This window comes from Anopheles funestus, chromosome 3RL (assembly GCF_943734845.2).
Source record: "Anopheles funestus chromosome 3RL, idAnoFuneDA-416_04, whole genome shotgun sequence".
NCBI lineage: Eukaryota > Metazoa > Arthropoda > Insecta > Diptera > Culicidae > Anopheles > Anopheles funestus.
In genome coordinates this window covers 10,969,723-10,992,927 of record NC_064599.1, presented here as the reverse complement: position 1 = coordinate 10,992,927, position 23,205 = coordinate 10,969,723, and the positions used below count along the sequence as shown (strand labels likewise).

At 41.5% G+C, this 23,205-nt stretch overlaps 1 protein-coding gene across 4 annotated transcripts; it reads left to right on the top strand.

Annotated features, from left to right (window-relative positions):
* Window positions 1-311: 311 nt before the first annotated feature.
* Window positions 312-21,253, top strand: LOC125771294 (hyccin). Of its 4 annotated transcripts, XM_049441797.1 has the most exons (8): window positions 312-649; window positions 6,045-6,597; window positions 6,661-6,921; window positions 6,994-7,516; window positions 7,600-7,716; window positions 13,034-13,723; window positions 16,220-16,708; window positions 16,797-21,253. In XM_049441797.1, the coding sequence occupies exons 2-8, from the start codon at window positions 6,448-6,450 to the stop codon at window positions 17,123-17,125; spliced, it is 2,559 nt and encodes an 852-aa protein (XP_049297754.1). In that variant the 5' UTR covers window positions 312-649; window positions 6,045-6,447; the 3' UTR covers window positions 17,126-21,253. The 4 variants fall into 4 exon arrangements, with proteins under 4 accessions (XP_049297754.1, XP_049297751.1, XP_049297752.1 ...); XM_049441794.1 differs by lacking the exon at window positions 13,034-13,723 and having other exon boundaries at window positions 338-649; window positions 16,223-16,708; XM_049441795.1 differs by lacking the exons at window positions 312-649; window positions 13,034-13,723 and adding an exon at window positions 658-1,300 and having other exon boundaries at window positions 16,223-16,708.
* Window positions 21,254-23,205: the final 1,952 nt, after the last annotated feature.

The window sequence follows — 23,205 nt, the reverse complement described above, 5'->3', positions numbered from 1 at the left end:
AACATGAACGAAATTGAAAAAGAACTTTGATCAACAGCTAAAAAGAAACAAATAAATTTATCTTCATAAAGAAAGTTGAACGATTTTACTGCATACTCCTTTCTACTACAAAGTATTAAAGCATAAATCTAAATATGTATGTGATATTGTAAAAAGCATACGATTTCTTCCAAAATTATTGCAGTCAAATTTCAACGAAATAAAATCCACCTGGCACCTATTTGCATCATTGTATACTTATAATTTTCAAATGCAATCAATTGTTCTAGTAAAAATTAGTGAAAAGTTAAATAAAATGAAAACCTATTACAGAAACTGTCATTCCTTGGGTCCAGCGGCAGCGAAGATCCGCGCACAGTGTGCATTGAAGAAAAATGCACCAAAAACTGACGGAAAAGCAAGGAAACAAGCAAGAGGTTCGATTTTTCGCCAATAATCCTATTCTCTCTGCGCGGCGGTGTGTGGTCTTATCGTAGCTGGCGGTTTGCCCCCGCGTTTTCCCGTTCCAGTGTTTTTTACGGGTTCCGCGTATCGTGGCCACAGTTCGGGAAGTGCAAATTTCCAAAATACCATTCCATCGGTACCGTCGTCCCGTCGTCTTGTGATTTGGTGCCTCTGGCTCTGACCCCGAAGGAGGAGTTTTTCGAAGGTAATTCAGTGCTTTCGGTTCAGTGGTTCGTGAATGTGGTGAAGGTGTAAGGGGGAATAGAAAGGGGTGCAGTAGTGTGGCGTAACGTGTACGTATCGGTTTGGTGCCCAACTGCTCCAACAGCTCCGCCAGTGTCCAGTGCGAAAAAACAGTGGTCCGAGTTCCGATGTATAATCGGAAGGTGATAAGCGCTTTGTTGTTCAGGTGTCCGCCCTAGTTTACGAGAGTTTGGGCTAATCATTAGTAGTGTATAGAGGTGTATCCTGACGTGGGAAGTCACTGGAGTTGGCCTCAACATCGGCCAGCTCTTTACCGAGTTAATCACCAACGGGGTGGTGTTACGTCAAAACGTTCACCGTGTTCCCCTCTAGAAAAGTGAAGTTTTTCCTTGCCAAAAACAGGAAACAAGCCCGCTCAATTGTTGTGAAGTTGTCGAACCACCAACCAAAGTCAGCGGCACCGATGGTGTGCTGTTCCATGCAATGGGGAATTGGAATGATATCATCAACACCAAGTTCGTCATCGCCAGCGTAAAGTTTACTTTGATGAGTGAACAATTGAGCAAGCGGTTGTTGCGCGTGAAACCAACGATTCAAGCCACGTTTGAAGATTTTCCCGACATGAGGAAAACCCCGTATTCATAATTAGCAGGTGTGATAAGAAAGTATTCTACTCTTTAGTTTTTCTTTGGTGTAATGGGAAGGTAATTGCGTACAGAACGATACAGAGCAAGTAGGAAGGTAAATTATGTATAGCAAACAGTTAAGATTGATTATCGTTAACATTCCATTTGCAGCATAAAAGGCAGATAAGCCGAGGAACAAACACTGATAACAAGCAATGTGAAGATGACCGTTGATATTAAAGAAATCCGCTTCAATCTCGCTGTTTCAAGCGAAATTCTCCACTGTGGCCTTGAAGTGCGTGGGTTGTAGAACAGAAACCGACCCCGATAGGAAAGAACCTTGACCCCAATCAATCGATGCACGAATGCACAACGGCTTGGCGGAGACACAGTGTATGCATGTAGCCATTTATTATCGCATTTATTCCATGTGTCTATGCTTCCCTGTGTTGGACACTCCCAACTAGTAAAGGTCACCTTAGGTGTTCCTCGAATGCACCAGCTGATGATGGCATGGAGGTGTGTTATCGAAACATATTTCCATCGTTGATGAGCGACTGAGGGGAAAGAAATCTTATTCAATTTTGCATATCGATTTGATTAAGTAACGCCTAAATTTAACCCCCCGTAGGGGAGGCTTTTGTTTTTGCTGTCGTACTTTCATGGCAGCAGTCTTAATTGGATTGATTTCAAATTAATTTTATGGTTGTAAGGGAGAAATGACATTTTCTTATATGCCCATGAGTTTTAAATATTGTCTTTTTTGCAATAAATTCTATAATAAACCAATCTCACTCCTTAATAACAGAAGAAATTGCTATATAGAAATCCTTAATAACAGAAGAATTTGCAATAAACCTGAATTTAAAGCATAACTTACATTCCTATCCTATCTCGATGGTAGTTTTCGTTTAGGGTAAATGTGATGGTTCAGAAACGCTTGCCGAAGATATGATTGAAAGGTTTTAACCGTTTATCGCTACCTCCACAGTAATGCATGGAATGAATCGGGCACAGTTTGATTGAAAGATAAATGGAAATGTTTGCTTGGGTCGCTTGAAAGACACTTTCGTTCTGCTTCGTTACAGTATTTAGCTTGCATTAAGGAAAATGTGTTAATTTTGTATTCAACTGCGGCATTGTGACTATGAAAATCTACTGAACGAGACTGGATTTGAGTCTTACGAACATGGCCATTTAAAGTTAAGGGTAGATAAGGCATTCCATTGCTTGCAGGCGTCTATAATTGTACATCGTTATCGCGTGTTTGCGGGCGTAATAACAGCAATTATCGCAGCCTGTTTTAGGTTAGCAAAAGGCACGACATAACGTTATTGTTCAGCGAAATATTTATGATATTGTTTAGTATAGTTGTATTTTTTAAAAATTGTTATACACACCAATGAAATGCAAATCAATTGACTATTAAATCAAATGCATAGCACTTTCCTTGTTTTATTCACCATTCCATCAAGATGAAACCCAAAAATATACCAATATTTCGAAATCCAATGCATCGGACAACTATTTTTGGCATCAATTCAACAAAAGCAGACAGCTTGCTGCCACTAGCAGTTCGTTCCTGCCTGCCCCTTACGCTCCCATATCGGCCAGTAAAATTGTTGTACTCGATCGAACGCACTTGCATTACTCGCATTTAGTACCTAAACTGGAGCGCTGTTGGATAGGAATAAAAAAGTGGAGCTTCGTTTGGTCACATTCCAATGACAATCATCAAAGTTCAGCTTAGCCCATCGGGGGAAGGTAATGATGGTTTAATTGGATCATCGCGGTATAATTAAGTATCAAAAGCCGAACGTGTTGTGGCACTCGTTGACATCTCGACACTGACGTTGCGGAATGGGGATGGAATAGTTTGACCGTTTGGGTTGGTAATGGAGGCGCATAATTGCCTCGAGCTGTTCCGGGATTTGAGCGCATTTTAGTCTAGATGGAGGGTCTCTCTTTGCTCTGTGAGATGAGGATTAAGCTGGTAGAGATGTTACCGGTGCGAAAGAAGCGAATAGCTGTTAGAGAATGCAATAAATGTTTTTTTGCTTTTATCCTGAATACTTTTAAAAAACTATAGCAAAAAGGATTGTGTTTCCTACCTTGTCGTTTTCACACTGATAAACGTATGCTTTTTCTCTATTGGATCTGGGTTTTTTTATTGCTTCCTTTTCCACAACCATGATGAACACCTGTTGGCATAATGCTTGTCAACGTACTCATCGCTAATGCATGTGGGTACATCTATCTTCGCTGGTCCGTTGATGTAGGTACGTAGAAAACCTTCTGTACGTCGGTTGCCATACTGCAAGTTGACCCGATTTGACTCTCAGAATGACTTTATCATCGTACAGTAAGCGACGTCGCGTGTTAAATGCGTTACGTAAAGTTACGCGTAAAGACAACTTCGGTTGTGGTGGTGCTGCTAATGGTTAATTATAGTGGATGGCGCAAAACGCGCACTGGAAAACATATGCGTCTGGCCAGTCGACAAGAGGGCTTTCCATTGGTTGATATCAACCAAAGTGATGTAAACATTGTTTTGAAGGTTATGAAACGATTGACGAAAGCGTTTGAGCAGTTGTGGACTACTAGATCACGGTTACTTATCGTTTGACGTTTACTCCAAAATCTCTAAACTTTCCCAGTTTGAGAACAAGTCAGCTAGGTCAAGGTGTTGTAGTTGTTGGGCAGGATGTGGTGGAGATGTCGTTTTTGTTGTTGTTTTGTTTTGTTACTTTAGGTGTACTTGCCCAAAGGATGTGGGCGAAAAGTTTTACCCTTACCCGTCAGTAACAATGTCTGGCGGTAACGAAAGTTCTGTGTTAAGTGCAATCTTCACTTACTGGTTTTCCTGTTCTTTAACATTTTCTACCACGTTGCTTTACTGGTACGTTAGTTAGTTGCGTTGGTGAATTTGATGCTTTCTCCGTACCTAATCCAGGAAGCCGGGAGAAGCTAGAACAATGTCATGGTTCTTGGTCACGGTTCAACCCGACCCGGCTGGTAGAAAGTTGTGTGAAAGTAATAATTGGGTGTTTTGTTCCGTAGCGTTCCACGTCTCCGGTTAAGTTGGTGCGAAAGATACATTTTAGTTGAAGATAAACTTTGGATGGTTAACGTTCACTGTTCGGCGGTGTTTGTTGGCGTAAACGGACATCTAACGATGGCTCGAAGTTACCTTATGGATATGGTTAGTTCAATCGGATTAAAATTGGGCTGAGTGTTTTGGAAGGAAAGTTTTCGTTGGAAAGAGGTCGAAATTTTGATGTTCCGTCATCAGAATCAGTGTCCAGGTTAAGTATGTTGTGTTGGAAGTTATTTATCGTAGAGGTTATTAAGAACTAAGGGTAAGATTAAGTGAAGGTTTGTAAAACTCGCTGGAAATACGCTGGAATGGACTTGCAATTCAAATCACGGATATTGGCGCCTTGATTGAAATAGTGAGTTCAAATAGTGATAATGGCGCCGGTCACACACGATCTCATCCTTACCACTTAATAGTAGTTCTCGTTGTGCCAGGAACAAGGAGAACCCTTACCAATTTCATCAATTATTGGTGATTGATGGTTAAGGTTAATGATTACCCAACAGTCCATTGAAACAGCTCCCTACAATCTTCCTCCCAGCGGGGTTGAATCAGATTTAGAAACGATTGATTATCACACTCTCTGAATCCGTTTTGTCCATCACTTTAACGGATGTGTACTACAACACTTGCCGAAACTTTCGCCCTTGCCATTCCGTTGGGAGAAGTAACGCTTCGTCCATTAAAAGATGCTAGATTTGGAAAAAGTAAAACAATAAAATGGAAAGCCCATTATCGGGAGACAGTCCGTCCTGGAAGGCAGACTGTTGCTTGCAAGGGAATTTCTGTAGCGAAGAGCGAAACGATGTCTTCCTTGGTCCATTATTGGTATCTAGGCGATTCGCGTAAAAGCCAACCTTCCTGGGCCTATAGTGTCTACAGCCATTGAGCTCAATAAGTGGATTGAAATCGATTTCTGGTAAAATAGTAGCGCAGCGATCGTCCCAGCCTCCAGATGTGTTTGTTCACAAATTTTGCCACCATTTTCTGGTCTCAAAAATGGCTACAGCTCAAGAGTCGTTAGCCTGGCTGTGCAATACTGGATGCTGGAGTTACAAGCTATCGGGAAGGAATAATTCTTCAACAGGCCGTGTTCATAACCTCTGTTTTGATGAAGGAAAGCGAAGTGAAAATAATAAAAAAGCACCAACAGTCTGGAAGTCTGGAAAGGATTGAGCCAATTCGTTCTGTGCAGCACGTTTGCAAGTTTATCGGGACGTTTGTGGGACAGTCCGCAAGCAACTCTTATCGTAAAACGTGCCGTGTAGATTGATGTTGGAAGCAAAGCGGTAAACATGGTACTAAAACGCGAGTAGCTTGAGGTTTTCGGGGTGTGAGTTAATGGCTTTACTTCGCGTTTGCTGTGGCGGAAGAAAATGGACGAAAGATTAGGTTGAAATTGGATACAATATGGGAGGTAATTCAAGATGACTGTTTAAATGTTCGTTTAAACAAATGGGTTTAAATAGTTTCATTTAGCATTATAAAACTTTCAGAAGAGTCGTTGCTGGATTCACTAAAGGAACACTAAAGGACATTGTTTATTCTTCTCTCATACTGGCCGGTACGATTATCACGTATCACATGCCTGCAGTCGATGAATTTCTCTGGACAATGATGACAACATCATGCGGCATTACTCATAGGTTTTTATTTACTTTTTTATTTTGTAGTGCAACTATTATTCAACGTATGACTTGCCGCATTGCAATACGTATTACTAACTAAGCCGCAGTAGGAACGATTAAAAGTGACCATTTCAAAAACTGTGATCGAACAAAATAGCTCCAATAGCTTGGTTATCGTTTGCTGGAAGCTTTCCACACGTGGCAGTGGCGTCGATACGGTTTGACGTACGGATTGCCTCCGGATGTGCCGCAACAGGAGAAGAACGTAGCACGTGAGCCGCCAGCGAAGATTTCGCAGGGAAGAACGGGCATCGAAGGAAGGAAGGAGGGCCGTCTTCCTGCCAGACGGGATAGGAACAGACGGGTAACCGGTGGTGTGCTCCTTCTCTCGGTTTGGCAAAACGTCAGTCGCGTGCGGTGGTTACGGACGTTCGCGTAGAGGAAAGCAATGGCGGAAGCGATCATTGCCGACTGGATCTCCGACTATAGTGCCCTCCAGGAATCGGAACTGCGCACGTTTGCCGCCCAGCACGAGAATGATTTCGAGATTTCCAAGGCTCTGTACACCATCCTGAATGAGCGGATGAAATATAAGGATGTAAGTGTGATTCTGCTGATTAGCTGGGAATGTTAGTTTGATCATCTTTTTTTGTTGTTGCAGTTAATCCATCCCATTTGCAATCAGCTGTGCAATTTCTACCGGTCGAATGAGGTCGAACTGCGCCGCTTTACGTTGCAGTTTGTACCGATGTTGATCTATCTGTATTTAAACTCGGTGGCACTCGGCGACAAAAAAGGTTGCCGTTCGATCGAAACGCTACTGATCTGCATTTACAACATTGAGGTTAGCTCAGATGATGGCAGTCCAAAGGTGGTTTCCTTTCGAATGCCCGTCCTGGCGCAGGCATCCGTCTACCATGAGGTAAGCTCAAGCTCCCGTACGAAATAATCGTGGGGAAATATCTGATAAAAAAAATGTTCGTTTGTTTTGCAGGAAAAAAGTCTACAACCAAGTGATTTACGAAGGTGGGAGGAGAATAGCAATAAGGATATTAATTGGGGACCGCTACCGTCGATCGAATCGATCAACGCGCAGAACCGGCTTAAGGTGATGACGGCGCTGCTGTTCACGTACAACCAGCAGCTGAATCAGATCCACAAACCTGCCCTGTATCATCTGTGCAAAACGACCTCGCTGCTGGTAAACCAGGGCTTTCCGAAGGTACCGGGCGGCCACATGCACCGTTCGTCGTACGGTAACGATCCGATCTCACCGCAGCAACCGATGGCGATGGCTGCCCCATCACATGTCGTTAGACCGCCGCCACGGATCGCCGTGAACGCCCAGTTCCTGGTGGAGCTGGCGCATGCCAACTACTTCGCCATGTTTAACGAGTTTGCGTCGGCAGCGATCGAAGCGGTGACGGATTTGCACAGTCGCGCGTGCTACGAAATGCTTCCCGAGGTGATACTGGTGACGAATGCGATACGCAACTCGTTACATGCCAATCCTTCCGGTAAGTTTACAGATTAAAATGCTAAAAAAACCCATACTAATACTCATTTATAATTTCTTCTACTTCTGTCGTTTGCATTAAAGGTCAACCCAGTGACGGTCCGATGGGTATTAGTGTTGCGCTGACGCCTGCTACAACGACGGTGACGGTGTCAAAGTCGATGATAACGAACGCCTCCTTCCGCACGAAGAAGCTACCAGGTAGGTGGTCCGGTGTCCCGTTTCGTTGGCGGTCGCTTTACGCCGATAAGTTTCCATGCGTTAAAATTCACCCCATTTTGTGGCACTTCCATACCATTCCGCCTATATCGGAAGGCCACACCCAGCGATGTTGAAGGAGTGACGATTTGCCGAACAATTGATGAACGTTGTAAATGGCCGAAATTTTACGGCACTCGAATTTCGAATCGTCACTCTACCTCCATTAGTCACCTGCCCAACAGGAATGGCGGTGAATTCATTCACATTCATTTCTATCTACTTGTCCATCTAATACCAATCAGCCAACAACGTTCAGCGGCCGTTTCATGCTCGTTGTTTAGCTAGAAACGGTCTGCTTTCGGATGCTTTAAGCTTTTTCGTTGTTCAATGTGATGTTCTTTGCGAAATTGTTTGTTTTGTTTTCCTTAATTCTTTTTTGAAACATATTCCTCCTTCATCCGTTACTAGCCTAGCCTCACATACGCAATTCATTGAGTTTTTAAAAACAAAATGCATTATCGTCCCGTGGTTTCGTGTTCGCGTAAATTGAAATTTGTCTTCTTTTTTGCCTCAATTTGTGGTGGGGTGTAGTATTATGTTAACATTAGTTTGTTGATTAGAGAAAAATTCAAGTTGTGTTAGATGATTGATTTTCCCTTTTTTCCCTGGGTACGCATTTATTAATATTCCATGTAACATCTGGTGTAACACTGTCCCTTGGTGATGTGACATGTTTTCCCACGGCTCGAAAGGCTCGAAACAATTTTTTAACGATCTGGGACGGGATGGAAAGGCGTTATGTTTCGGTTTTAATAACAAATGTGCTGTTCCATCCATAGCAAAACGGAAGTTCTGCTGTTTCCAATTGTTCTCACCTTCTACTCATAATACTTCCAACATTCTTACACAAAACAAATGTTCAAATTGATTCAAAAACTTGACAAATTGTTTTTCCGAAAATCCCGGAGTACTTACACAGAAGCAGACAATTAGCGTGCTGTTCTCTACTGGACAATGCGTTCAAAGATAATGGTTCAAATCACCGTAATCACACTGTATCCGTCAATAGCGGTTCTGTTGCGTGTCGCAATCAGTTAAAGGATCCCACTGATAGCTGATCCATTCCCGATATAGTGTAGGCGGATCACTGTGGAGCAATTGGTTGAATCGCGCTCCAAAACGAAGTAGTTAATTTGCTTGACTTCTAGCGACGAGATCATCAATCCGATTCAGTCGAACGCATCTACTGATGGGAGTGTATGTGGGCAGGATAATGCGAATCGCATCACATCCTGAATACTTTTGTCGGATCAGCGTCTCGGCAACGATGGTACGGTAAATGATTACCTTTCTCTTGTTTTACTCAGCGCATTTGTGCTTTGGTAGACCGGGATTTGGTATCCCAATTCGCACGCCGTTCCCCGAACCAGATCTCTTCCTACATTCGTTGGATGATGGTATTTGATATCGGTATCATCATCCCACATCGGTGTGTTATCAAAGTGTGCCACGTTTATCCGTTTGTGGAAACGTTATACGAAAAAAAAATAAGGCAAATGGCAGGAATTGAAACAGTTTCTTTTACAGGGCAGAGATAAACTATAGCTACTAGCTCGTGGCGTGGCTCGGGGAGGTAATTATTGGCTAAAATGGCAGCAACACAGCAGTTGTTTTGCGACGCCCTTGAACGAGCCGGGCAGGAGCACGGGGAAGACACCTCGTGGGTGTACTTTATTCGCCAATCGGTTGTGTTTGTTTGTTTATGCTTATCTTCCCACCATCTTTTAGTAATCGGTGGACGAATCTGAATTGAAACATTGCTCTTTAAGGTGATTGTGACACGATATATTTTGATGGGACTTTTATTGCCAGCGCTCTGTCACGCGAAAGAAGATGACGGATTGTAAATGGCTCCATACACCAATGCATAAGGGTTTCGTTTATTTTGTTTTCATTTGTTTCCTTTCTTTGACTAGAAGAAAATTTCGTACCACTCGCAACGATAAAACTGTACGAAATGGAGCAAGTGCGTTTGCTAGTCGAAACCATCGTTAGCGAGTTAGTGAATAACTCTTGTCAAACGGCGGAATATACGAAAAATAGACCAAAAGTACGAAAAATTCGATGGTTGGATCTAATTCTTAGTGATCGTTGAGATCGTTGAGCTCCTGACTCAAAGAAACTGTTAACCGAAGCAATCTCAATCTGATACTTTTCTTTAGACAAGTGAGAAATAAATTTGAAGTAAAACTTTCTGCTCACTCCACTCTACTTACGCTAAAGTTCGCCATACGTCCACGCGGTTAGGATCTTTAGGGATCTAGAAACGAGAGCTGAACGCTGAACGGCAGGAGAAGAAGCGTTTGGCTAGAGCGGACTTATACCAATAGAACGACTCCTATGAGTTGTTTTGGGATGTAACGAGACGCGTCCCAAGGAAGAGAACTGTGCCAGAGTTTGGAAAGTAAGTTTTGTGGCTAATAATTCAATGTTCTTTTCGTGTACCGTAGTTTCTTTCGGTGTGGCGTATCCCCCCATGCACGGGAAATGATTATGGCCCTTTTCCGTTTTTGAAAGTTTAAATCTTCCTTCGGTGTTTCTGTCCCTCAAACTTGCTGTGCGTTTCTCGGCCCAAGGGAATGTGATACTAGCATTTCTCATGGGGGCGTTTTCTGATGTTTCTATCATATCCTGATGTGCTCGATGTCAAGTAGAATTGCTTGAGTGTACATGAAATGTCTCACGTTTGCATGCGAAGGACCTATTTTTGATGTTGTCCTGTTGGTATATAGAAACTGTCTCGGTTTGTTTATTGTCTTTGATGGACCTCCTGCCCAAAATGTATAAAGTACAGCTTTTCACTTTAGTACAGTGGACAAGCTACTCCGTAGCATGAGTCATTTATTACCGGTTTGGAGAGACGCTTTCGTTGAATGCGGAACCAGATGGACTGTTAAAATTTTATACATGCTCCAATTTAACGTTTTTGGTGAAAACACAATGACAAAGGTCAGAGGAAAAGGTTACACCGGAAACAGTCCTTCCATACTAATTAGCTTGTCAGACATTGGTTCAGGCATTGGATCGAAGTCCTCAGACGGGTCCCTATTGTGAAATTTCCCGTCTCGTTTCGGCTAGACATTGGAGGGTGTGAAGGGTTTGAATGTATTCTATTGTTCCATACGCCTTTTATTGTTACTTGTGTGATCCCTTGCCGGTTGACTCTCGGTAGTGTAGTGGAGCTAAATTTAGTCAAGACCATGTAGCTTTTCTTATTTGTTTGGAAAAACTTACCCATGGATTGAGCGAATGTTAATGCTTTCGTATAAATGCATAAAACATGAGCAATAAAATTATACATTTATAAAAACCCTCTCAAAACATGTCGTAATAATCCAAGTTTGTCAGGCGAGGCTAATTTAATTTAAAAAAATTAACAATATAATCGTTGAAACAAAATGCCTCATTTCATAACGCGTTGGTATTTAATTGGCAAAATTAATTTAAAAAGTTGCGGAACCAAGTGAAGGTCAAAGTGATTGAAAAAGTTTTCTTCTATGTTCGCAATCGAAAACTTTGAAACAACTATGAGAAAGTTGTATTGTTTGTCCTCGCATAACATAACACTATACTCTCTCATATAATTATGTGATATCAATTTTCATCGTTGGCGTTCGCATCCTATGGTCCATCGGTATATTATTCAAATCTAAAAACAGAACAAAGATTCAACGGACAATTAAAATATGTAACCGAGACAAGATAACCGCGTCATGGTAGTATCGCATCACTCCGGTAAGATTGGCAGTAAAGCACCTGTCTGGCTCACATGTTATTGAGCATGCTGGAAAACGTGACCGGGCTCCATTAATGTGTGCTTCGGATTGTTTCGTATCATCATTGATTACGCAAAAATCTACGGAAGGATTTTGTCGATAGCCATTTACGGAGGTGCAACATAAATCTCGGTACAGTATATCAACACACACAGCTCGTTATCGACCACGCTCTCTCTCTTTCTCCCCGTCGGTGCGGTATGTTCGACGGAGAAAGTGGAATCTTTGTTGAATAATCGTTCAACCTCCAGTTTTGTGGTCACGGTACAACGGGCTCGGAGTGGGTAAGGATAAGGGGAAAATTTCCTTGGATCATTGCATGATGCTCATGCATGTTGAGTCTGACCACCGTGGATATCTATAATAGTTGAGTTCTGGTACGAAGGCGTTCGTTTGAAAAATATGGTTTTGAAATCCAGCATCCCACTGCAATTAATTACAATGTTACACAAACCTTCCTCCACTTGGGGACTGTGTGCGACAGCCAATGTCGAGCAAGCCAATGACAATGCAAAGAAGAAAATAATTATTTTCTTCACAACGAAATTGAAAAGAAGCTACTTTTTTAGTTAAATCGTTTTTCATTCTACCTCTCTGTTTTCATCTTTCGCTTATGAGGATTTTACTCTCCAGAATCATCTCATCTGCTAAACAAATATTGATTGCGAATGTTTTGCTACAAGAAAGCGCTTCCGCTTGTTTGTCTTTCTTGCTACATTGAGAAAGATTTGCACGTTGCAAAACGATCCAGCAAGACCGATCGTTAGAATAAAAAAGATCAGAATGTGTTTATATCCGATAAAATGAACTAATCCCTTTGCGTCGTTGGGTCATCTTTGTTTGTCTCTAAAAGACTTCATCCTTCGCTTGCTTTGATTAATATTGAGTTCTTTTGATTTAATTCCATTATTTTCGTGCTTTTTTCTTCTTCTAAATCGTGTTGAAAAGACTTTCTTTTAACTGTAACTAAACTGCATCTACTACTTCCATATATCTTTCTGTTCTGATATTGTATACATACATAAAAGGGCTGTGCGATGTAAATTTATAAATTCCTGGCTATGGTTTTTTCTATCCTGTATTTAATTACTTTTCGCCGCTCTGTACACAACCTGCTGTTGCAGTATCGATAACGCACCTGAACCTCAGACTTGCTTTCGAGCGTGTGATAAAAAAGGAGCTATGGCGCTTGAGTTTGCCGTCATCAGTGCCACCCTATCCAGTGATCTGATTGATGTAACAAATCATTTTTTCTTTTCTTCTTTTCCTCTAATTTTCCCTCTTAATCTTTTTTTTTCCTCTACGGAACTCGTAAACGTACACTTGATTGACATTTTTGTTTTAAACGAAAACCATAATTTCTGGGGTATGGTTTACTGGTTGATTCATCCCGGTTTGCCGATGCTGCTCCTATGCTGGTGTTGTGCACGCGGTGATGGTGTAACGTTCCTCCTGCGGTCTCTTGCTGCATGACTCTTCAGACGATCTGGAGGTTGAGTTTGTGAATGCACTACAGTCGACGCAGCAGGAAATGATGAGCAAGTTGGCGATGATTGATGCGGACGTAGGAAATGGCCTTACGAGTGGATTTGGCGTACAGACTGCAACTACCGGAGGATCGGTTGCTGTCGGCAGCAGCGGCAACACAAGCGTTACGGTGGGCGCACTGAACAATGGTCAAGATCTAACCGGTGACACAGATACAAACAGTCCCCGTAGCGAGCCGAAAAAGAAAGAATCTTCACGAAAGTGGAAAAATTGGGGCTGGAAGTCGAACACTGCTACGGCGCCAAACGCTAATGGAACTGGAGCCGCAGGTCCGAAGCAGGCCAGCATCGAGGAGGAAGCAGACTCCCCGAAACGATCCGCTGGCTCAACGCGTCATTCTAGTCCGGCCGATTCACCCAAGCACAAGCTGCTGTTGGGTACGGGCAAGGTGGAGGACGTAAATTCCTGTAGCAGTATCTCACCGGCTTCGCTAAGACGCAAGAAGTTCCTATCGAGCAAGAATCAGTCACCGATAAATCGATCAGAGGCACGTGCTAGTGCCGGTGCGCGGTTGTATGAGGAGCTGGACAGCAGCCTGCAGGACTCGGACTCCGATGAGCTGGCAGCATTGATAGTGAATGGGCGGCCGGCAACGATCCATCTCATACAAACGTCCACTATTCCGGGAGTTTACTGAGGAATCTCGACAGCTGCACGCTGATAGCTCTAAGAGTGCTTATGATGGAAGTATCCATCTAGGGGGCCAACCTCACAACTGCACAACCGCTATGCAATGCTATTTTACAACCAACCAGTGACGTGTGCTGCTGGAATTAGCCTTACTTATTATCCACTATTTTAGATAGCTAATAGTCGATCTTGCCGCTTCATGACAACATGAGATTTAGAAGATATCACCAACGACATGCTGATGATGTGCGGTAAATACCTTCAAGCGCACGTACGCAAGAATGGAAAGGCCTCACCTTTTGCTGTACGACGGCAGATCACCGAGAAGGTACAGTTGGAAACAGGCAAGCCAATGACGTCTTCTACAATTCCAAATTCGCTTCTTCCGCTGCAAACCACCGGCCGTGTGCGTGCGCGTGTGTGCCTTTTTTCCGCTGTTGGCCATTTGACTGTGCGATTTTGTATTTATTTCTCTTCCTTTTATTTTGCTTAACCTCTCGGTCACATCGGTTGCAGGCTACTGCGCTGTCGTTCTGCTTGTTTTACTCGCACATGTTTGGATGGAGATGTTAGTCACGGGAAGCTTCACTCAATATGCACCAACTGTATAAGAAAGAAGCGTTTTACTTCTGCTCTATCCTCACGTGTTACTGTGGACTAGTTGTTGCACTAAAGGTTAAAAGTTCACTTATTCAGCTTTTTATGCCACTAGGTGATACATGATTGAAGGACATCAGATATTCACTTTATGCACTCGTATGGACACTCGTAGCGAGTGTCCTGCATTGAGCAAGCTATGCATCTACAGCAGCACTGTTTGTTTTTTCTCGCGTACTCATTATAATTATGATTTTATTATTCGAATTGATTTTAGTTCATTATTTATGTCTCTCCATATTTAATATCAGCTTCAGGTTGTTTCTCTTACGTTGATCTCTTTTACACAACTTGTTCTGCGTGTATGTCAACACATGTTTACAAAAGGTTTTCACGCGACTTTATTCTGAAATTGTTTGTTTCTCACCAAAAGCCACCACCATCCGTTCCGTATATCCGTCACGTGTTTCCATCCACAATTTGATTTTGTTTTCCTTTCATATGTTGCGCCCTGGGTTTTGGGGGGCATATCGCAATATAAGCGGGCGTTTTGGGGGATTATTTTGGCATACGATTATTGTCAATATTTGTACCGTACCAAGGACCGTCGATAATGTTTGCCAAAAAAAGAGAAAGAAGAAAATGTTGCATTCGTGTGATTTTTGCGTTATAAATAGCGCGTCCCCCTTGCTCTTGTGTGTTTCTGTTTAAAGTGTTTCAAACACAGCATCAAACGAATCTGTTTTCCCATAAATATATTCACTCTTTACTCTTCTTGTTCTGTTTGACCAACGTGATTTTACTGTATATGTGTTGTTGATGCAATTTTTTTCTCTCGTGTATTTATGAATAGGTTTGTTGTGTTATTACTGTGTGTTTTTTAATTTAATATTCTTTTGTGTGTCCTTTTAAATTTCACAATATAACGCAAACCATATACGTAGCTGGGGTGGGTTATGTTTATTTTTAGGCATAACGTGCCAAACTTAACCACTTTATACGCACACCGGGTGCTTTTTGTTCACGTGGCTTATTGTGTGCACTTGTACCGATTTTCCGTACTCTAGTCCCCCCCCCCTGCAAGTAGGCAACACAACGATATGTATTACATGCGTTTGATAAATTGATTTTATTTTGTATTTTCATTAACAAGCAAGTAAACGTGCAATTACATGTAAATATACAATTAAAGGTGGAAACAATGTGACCATAAACATTCATGCTTGTTGGCTATAATATAATCAAATAAAGTTTACGATCGCGCACACTCTGTTTGACGCGTTTTCGTACAAACTGATACCTAAAAGATAAGCCAGACAAAAAAATACTGTTAAATTTTTCAATAACCTATATCCTAAGGCACACTTTGTGGGAAAAAAGAACAAGTTTGTCAAAGTAATTAATTGACACATCAAGAAAAGCAAAAAAAAGGAAGACAAAACAAAACGATAGACAAACAAATCGGCATACAAATGCTTTCCTTCAGGATGGCATTATCAGTATATCTGATGATTATCATGCTTTTGTGCCGTCGAATCACACTCTATTCCTTCTCTTTGATGTATCTTCTCCGCTTGTTTCGATCCCTATACCATTTGAGTGGACATATTGTGGGTCACCGACTCAACTGCACGTAAAGCAATTGTTTACTCTCTTATCCGTTTGTGTGTTAAAATGCGTTCCAATTGGTCTGAAGAAAATTCTCTCCCCAGACCCCCCCACCCGGACTCCACCGTACATGACGGTGTGACTGTTTACCCTTCGGTCGTTCAGGTGCAAGATAAAGTTTAATTAATTTTCCACGTTGCTTTTGCTTTCCTCTTTGCAATGCACGCTGCGGCTGCCTACGACGACGACAACCACGACTTGACGGCGCGCTGTTCTTTCGCTCGCAGACGATATACCAATACAGGGCCCAACGAAGGAAGAGAACGGTGGCCCACACCATCTGACCAGCATCAACGAAGAGGGTGAGAGTGGGCTGCCATCGGCGGACGGTAGTACGAAAGGTGGCAGCGGAACGACGGCTGGCGGCATTTCGGCATCGGGTACACCGGGCAAACCGAAGGATTCCAAAACGCATAAGGTGCTGGGTGGTTTCAAGAAGCTGAAACCGGAAAAGGATAAGGATAAGGATAAAGATAAGGATAAGGAGAAGGATAAAGATAAGGACAAGGATAGGGATAAGGAGGGAAGCGGCACGACGCCGGTTGTGCTGGTTTCGACCGGTTCCGGCGGTGGTGTAACGCTTCCGGTGAACAGCAGCAGTGCAGCGGCGGCAACAGCAGCAGGCATCACCGTCGGCGGCACATCGCTCGTTGAGGAAGCGAAGGCACTAATGTCATCGGTGAAGAAGATTAACTCGAAGGAGAAATTAAGTGGTAAGAAAACCGCTTCCCGTTGCGAAATCTGACACGGGTGACGGTGCGGCAACAAGTGTAATGGTGAATATCTTCTTTCTAATTACAGCTTCCGGTGTCGGTGGTGGCCAACCGGCGACCGTCGTTGTGCTCTCGAATGGAAGCATCCTGATGGGATCCGGTCCACCGTGCAACAACACGACCAACGGGGACAGCTCGGACGGTGGGGTCGTAACGCTGACGGGGGCGGGCACGGCCAACGGTGGACTCGGCAAGCAGTCGCTCGACATTGGCGAATCGTTCGATTCTGGCAGCGAACTGCTGCAGCAGCACGGCTCAACCACCATCAACAGCGCGAACAGTAATGGAGGCAACACGATAAAAACCACCGTACTGGATATGAAGAACCACGGCAGTATACAAGTTAGTCAAGTCTAGATTGTCCATTCGTTACGCTAGGAGTATATTTGTATGGGTCGGGGCAGTGTGTTTGTGTGTATATGTGCGTATAATTTAGTTCCTCTCCTCCGTTTTTCGATTGTCCTTTATCCGCGAGTCGCGAAGGGAGGTTATACAGTATTGCAGAGGCCTTGTTGTAGAGCCTTCTTTAAGTTGTGTATCAAATTTAAAACTCCCCCAAAATGCTTACATGCAGACATGCAACTTTTCCGTATACTCGCTCGTAAACGTCCTGTAGCACACTGAATGATTGATAATAATTTCGGGTTGGTTTTATAGATAGTATTTTCGGTGCGTTTTTGTTACAATACCAAATAAGGACATTCACGGCAAAACGTTCGGAGTGAAAGCCGCATGTCCATAATGTTAATTTGTGTGTTACAATTGAATTGTTTTTTTTTTCGTTTTTATATATTTTCATTTCAACCATAATAATACGTTAATCATAAACTTATTCATGTGATAGTTCATTTTCTGTTGTAGCTTTATTATGTCAATCGTTTCCACGGTCGCCTAATTGTTGTATCCAGTTAAAACTGTTTTGTAAAACGGTGGTGCCTACGCATCTCCCGATTGTTTTTAAATAGTATCTTCCGAAGGCGATTTGCATTCCAATGCACTAGCCTGTTTTGTCCATTCCCGGAGCGCTAGTCCGTGCGTAAAGGCTAAGTTGGGAGGTGGAAAACAGGCGCTAAAACAACGGTTGCGATAAATGTGTTTTATTTTTTCCTGTTTTTTTGCCACTTTCCCCACCGGTGATTGTACAACGTCGTGTTATTGTATATTCCATTTGTTCACGTTCAAGCCTCGTCATTACCGAATCATCTATTTTCGACGAGTGCTTGCTGTTACCTTCTCTTCACCCTACAATACCGTTGAGTGAGTGCATGGCGCTAAATGCGGGGTAAACATAACTCCCACGAAAAAAAAACAACCTTAAAACGACTGTTCCGAATCATATCCTTCGGTACCGTTTGTCTGTTGATATGCTCTGGTAATGGATATACTTGAGGTAATGATGAAGATGAAAAAAACATCTCATTCTTCCCATACTAACGGCCTACCGACGAACACATGCTCTTGCGTTTGAAGAATTCGTTAGCAAATTTAGGTATAAATGAATAAGTTTAGAGTAAGCATCATTTGATTAGCATCCTTTACTGATTCATTCATTGTGGCAACTCATTGCAAGTGCTCCTTTTTCGTTCGCTTGAGTTGTTAAATACGCTAAATATGGTGTAAAACTTGTATCTGCTTGTAAAAGTTGATTTATCTAACTTTTGAGTACTTTCCAGTAAATCTTGCTAATGTTTGTTTCGATGTGTTTATGTTGGGATTTTACCCAAAAAAATGCAGAATATATGTTTTCTTAATTCTTTGTTTATTTGAATGCAAATCGGGATCCGCTTCTACATCGGGCAACAGCTGTGGAGAATCTAGACGATCATTAAAATACAAAAAAACAAACATCATTAGCAACTTCCGTTTGACGGGTCACTCACATTCACAGGCATGTTTGTCCACAAATCACAATCGAGCATTGATCCGTGGGCGATTTTACGTTATTATGTTTGTATTGTTTTTTTTCTACTTGCGTGTAGGCGTTGCACACGCTAATCGAAGGTGTCACAGCGTTGCGTTATTGCAGTTTGAATCAAAACAGTTTTATTTCAATTAGGCGAAGAAGTCTGCACACGATCGGAGGCGAAAGAGAGAGAAGAACAGGGTGTGTTGTTTCTAAATACACAGCCATTAATTTGCGGTTGATTTGAATCCTGTTATCGACAGCAGCCGTCAGAAGTAAGAAATCCCTTCTTAATTCTTCCATATGCATGTGCCAACAAATGATCATGTGGTTGTATATGTGTGTTTGTGTGAAAGAAAAAATATGTTTCTTTGATATTTTGAGAGTACTCTTCCGCATTACGCTATTTCACCGAAGAAGAAAAAAAACCCCCATTCGACCCATTTTCTTTCCCCGTTATCCCTCTGGACTGAGTTTTCCCTTTGTAATTTGATAAATGGGAATACGAACAAAACTGGAATCTTCGGGATTATTTTCTCTATTATTTATTCGAAGCAAAGTTAATGCAATGAGGAAGTCGTATTTGCTAATCCGAAACGAAATGAGGTCGTAGGTTTTTTCCCCCCTTTTTCTGTATAACATGAAAATGAGAATACACCGAATACGTATCTCTCATATAACATAACAACGTGAATATATTGAAGCAATACTAATACACAAATACAGAAACATAGACGAATTCACCTCTAGCACAGTCTATTTTAGCGGTATGTAATGGAATAGTTAACTTGAAGTACTTTCCCCGAAAGTATCAAACGCGGATTTAACCGTGTATCAATTACTGGTTCCATCAAAAGGGTCCTTTACAAAACTGTTGTTATTTATCTCCCATTGTTGTTACATCTTCTTGGAAGAAAGCTCTTATCTACCCCCTTGTTCACCCCTTTTATCATTCGAATTCTCATGCCAGTGCAGCAACACACAACAGGAAAGCAATAGTTAAAGCAACCAAACAAAACGAACGCTTAGGGTAGGGAAGTTCTGTCGCATCACAATGCAATTTATCGGTGGATTGTTGACATGTTAGGGAAAACAAACGGGCTCACTGTGCATCTAAATTATGCTGATACGTATCCTTATGATCAGGGAGAGGTTTAGATTTTATTTTGTCATTTCGTTTGCCGAATCAGAAACCACTAACAGCAACACCAGGTCTCATCTTCAAGGATCCATCAGCATTAGCTAGGAACTAGGTACGCAACAAAGGCGCTAGAAAAAGAAGCAAAGACTTATGACGCAGGAATTATGGATCGAACTTGTTGTAAATGATATTATCTAACTAGTAGGAACATGGCATAAACACCTTCAGTTCAGAACGAAAGCTTATGAAGCACGCACGCGGCAAGCCGATCATATATGTAGTAATACCCCCCCCTGTTATGTATACATATCATTTCACGCACTCTCTAATCATTTTCCAAAAAACAAGGTTCGGAATTATGTTATATTTCCAGCATGAAGGATGAGATCTTTCGCCTGTTGTTACCATGTGCATCATACAATTGTTTGCAAGTGGTATTGTAAAAAACCACCCTCTAGATACGTGTAAACCGAGGTCTTTGTCTACGGTAGAGAAATAACACACACAAAAGACTTTTGTCGGTAGACTCTTCAAATCGACGAATCTGTACTAAATATGCACGGAGGAAAGAGAAGAAGTCCCAGAAGAGACGCTATATACAAAACCTATTATACACAGAGACTCGTTAACGTCAAAACGTTTAGATTTCATCGGTCGGTGTACATACTTAGTAGCAAGAGAATTCAGAATTCAGGAACAGAAAACCAGCCCACAAAACGTGACTATTAGTGCAGGGTGGTTTGTATGTTCCCTGGTTTAGGTAGCATAGAAATGCATTACTTCATCGTACTTTTTTTTTGTTCACGCCTCGTCTGGCGGTTGCAATGTTCTTTCAGCCATTGTTGATGAAACGTTCGCAGAGAATCTATATATATATATATACAGACACACATATAGATATATACAAACACAACATATATACATACAGATATTTAAAGACAAAGGTATCAAATTTTTCAGTGTAATTTATCTCGAAACATATGCAAAACGATATTAAACGCAAAATGAACGCTGTCGAGTGCAGCGTGACAACGGTTCAGGTGGCGAGTAACGCAGGTGTAACGATCGTATTCGGTGGTGGTAGAAAAGGACACTTTCGATGCATGTAGTGGTGCTCCGAAATAATTCATTGCGAGCATTTAGCGAGATAAATAGCGTTTCACCAACGTATTCGCTGTGGGACGAATTTGGGATTTCGTGTCGGTATTCATACACTGCAGAAACAGACATTAGAGCAATCACACCAAGCGGGGGGATAACGCAGTAGGACATTATTGAAATGGCTATAGAAGCGACAGGGAAAATAGAACCGTGTTATAGGGGAAACATACAGTGCCGGGAAGAAATAGGTGCAACAGGTGTAAGTGGAAAACAAAAAGATTAAAAACAAAAATCTACTCTGTACAGAAGAGAAAAATATATAATATCGTTACAACCAAAATGATGATGCATATTTGAAGTGATATGAAAACGGTCTACGGAATGCTATCCGAAAATAAAACAGCCGCAGAACGCTTCTCCCGTACAGAGGGGTTTCAGGTAGGTGTCCAGAAGCTTAATCCATAGTTACATATCTTTTCAGCGTACTGTAAACACATCAGCGACACATTGTTACGACACAGTTTGCAATTTGTGGACATCGTAATCAGAATTGGGATCTTACTGTGGTTCTCGAATGTTACGAAGCGAAGCTTAAAATGGAACCTTCATCAAACAGGTGACTACATAATCGTTAACCTTCTGCTAATTGTGACGTTCGGACCTAATTATAACTATTTAATTGTGTACAAAAATTAGCTCACAGCATGACATAATATGGACTCTGGCTGAAATAGAGGACACTATACCATTTGTACGACAAATTAGATACAAATCTAGTTCCATCTGATCGGTTCCATAACTCCAAACGTACGTTCTTGTGTTTCGCGTGAGACAACATGCGTGACTATGTGTTGATTAGATTTGTGTCGTTTTTTCAATAACCGCGTCCTCTACATTGCTACAGAACTAGCACCTTTCATGGCGGGGAATCTTTTCCCTCTTTTGGAGTCGTCTAAAATCTCTAAATCTCTCACTTGGCATGCTGTCTGAGGAAGCACCTTTTAGTGTCGTCTCCGGCTTGATTAGCCCGCAAATTAGAGATGAGAATAACTTCTGGCATAGACATCTGAGGGCATGGCCGTCCAAGAAGAATATGTAGCCATTGGTGCCATCTATCGACCACTGGTTAAAGATTGGCGATCCGTTGGATACCGACCGAGTTATAGGCAAAACTTGGTGCGAAAATGAGCCTTAGTGGATTGACAAATTTATAGATTTTTTCAATTTTTTTCATTATTTTTTACCTTTTTTTTAATTTAAAGCATTGTTTGAGTGAAAAGGAACTAATTGCAACAATTTCGCATTAAAATAAAACAAATTTTTAAATTTTGCTAATTTTCTCAAAAAAATGGCAAGGGGTACCCCTTATGAAATTTTCGAGTGGAAAATTTTTTTGAAATTTTTTTCTGATTTTTTATTCTTTTTTTAATTTAAAGCAATATTTGAGTGAAAAGAAACTTATTGCAACAAATTCGCAATGAAATATATCACATTTAAAAATTTTGCTGAATTGCAGAAAAATGAGGAACATTTTACATTTTCTCAAACAGGGTAAGGAACTTGGTTCCTCGCATAACTTCTGGCACAGACATCTGAGGGCATGGCCGTCCAAGAAGAAAATGTAGCCATTGATGCCATCTATCGACCATAGGCAAAGATTGGAGATCCGTTGGGTACCGACCGAGTTATAGGCAAAACTTGGTGCAAAAATGAGGAAAATTTTACATTTTCTCAAACAGGGTAAGGAACTTGGTTCCTCGCATAACTTCTGGCACAGACATCTGAGGGCATGGCCGTCCACGAAGAAAATGTAGCCATTGGTGCCATCTATCGACCACAGGTTAAAGATTGGCGATCCGTTGGATACCGACCGAGTTATAGGCAAAACTTGGTGCGAAAATGGGTCTTAGTGGATTGACAAATTTATAGATTTTTTCAATTTTTTTCATTATTTTTTACCTTTTTTTAATTTAAAGCATTGTTTGAGTGAAAAGGAACTAATTGCAACAATTTCGCATTAAAATAAAACAAATTTTTAAATTTTGCTAAATTTCTCAAAAAAATGGCAAGGGGTACCCCTTATGAAATTTTCGAGTGGAAAATTTTTTTGAAATTTTTTTCTGATTTTTTATTCTTTTTTTAATTTAAAGCAATATTTGAGTGAAAAGAAACTTATTGGAACAAATTCGCAATGAAATATATCACATTTAAAAATTTTGCTGAATTGCAGAAAAATGAGGAACATTTTACATTTTCTCAAACAGGGTAAGGAACTTGGTTCCTCGCATAACT

Excerpts from the sequence above, each read along its gene's own strand:
- LOC125771294 (XM_049441797.1), top strand. The coding sequence starts at position 6,448 with ATGGCGGAAGCGATCATTGCCGACTGGATCTCCGACTATAGTGCCCTC. Across the intron at positions 6,922-6,993 it reads AGGCATCCGTCTACCATGAG|GAAAAAAGTCTACAACCAAG; the intron begins GTAAGCTCAAGC and ends TTTGTTTTGCAG. Across the intron at positions 7,717-13,033 it reads CCGCACGAAGAAGCTACCAG|ACGATCTGGAGGTTGAGTTT; the intron begins GTAGGTGGTCCG and ends ATGACTCTTCAG.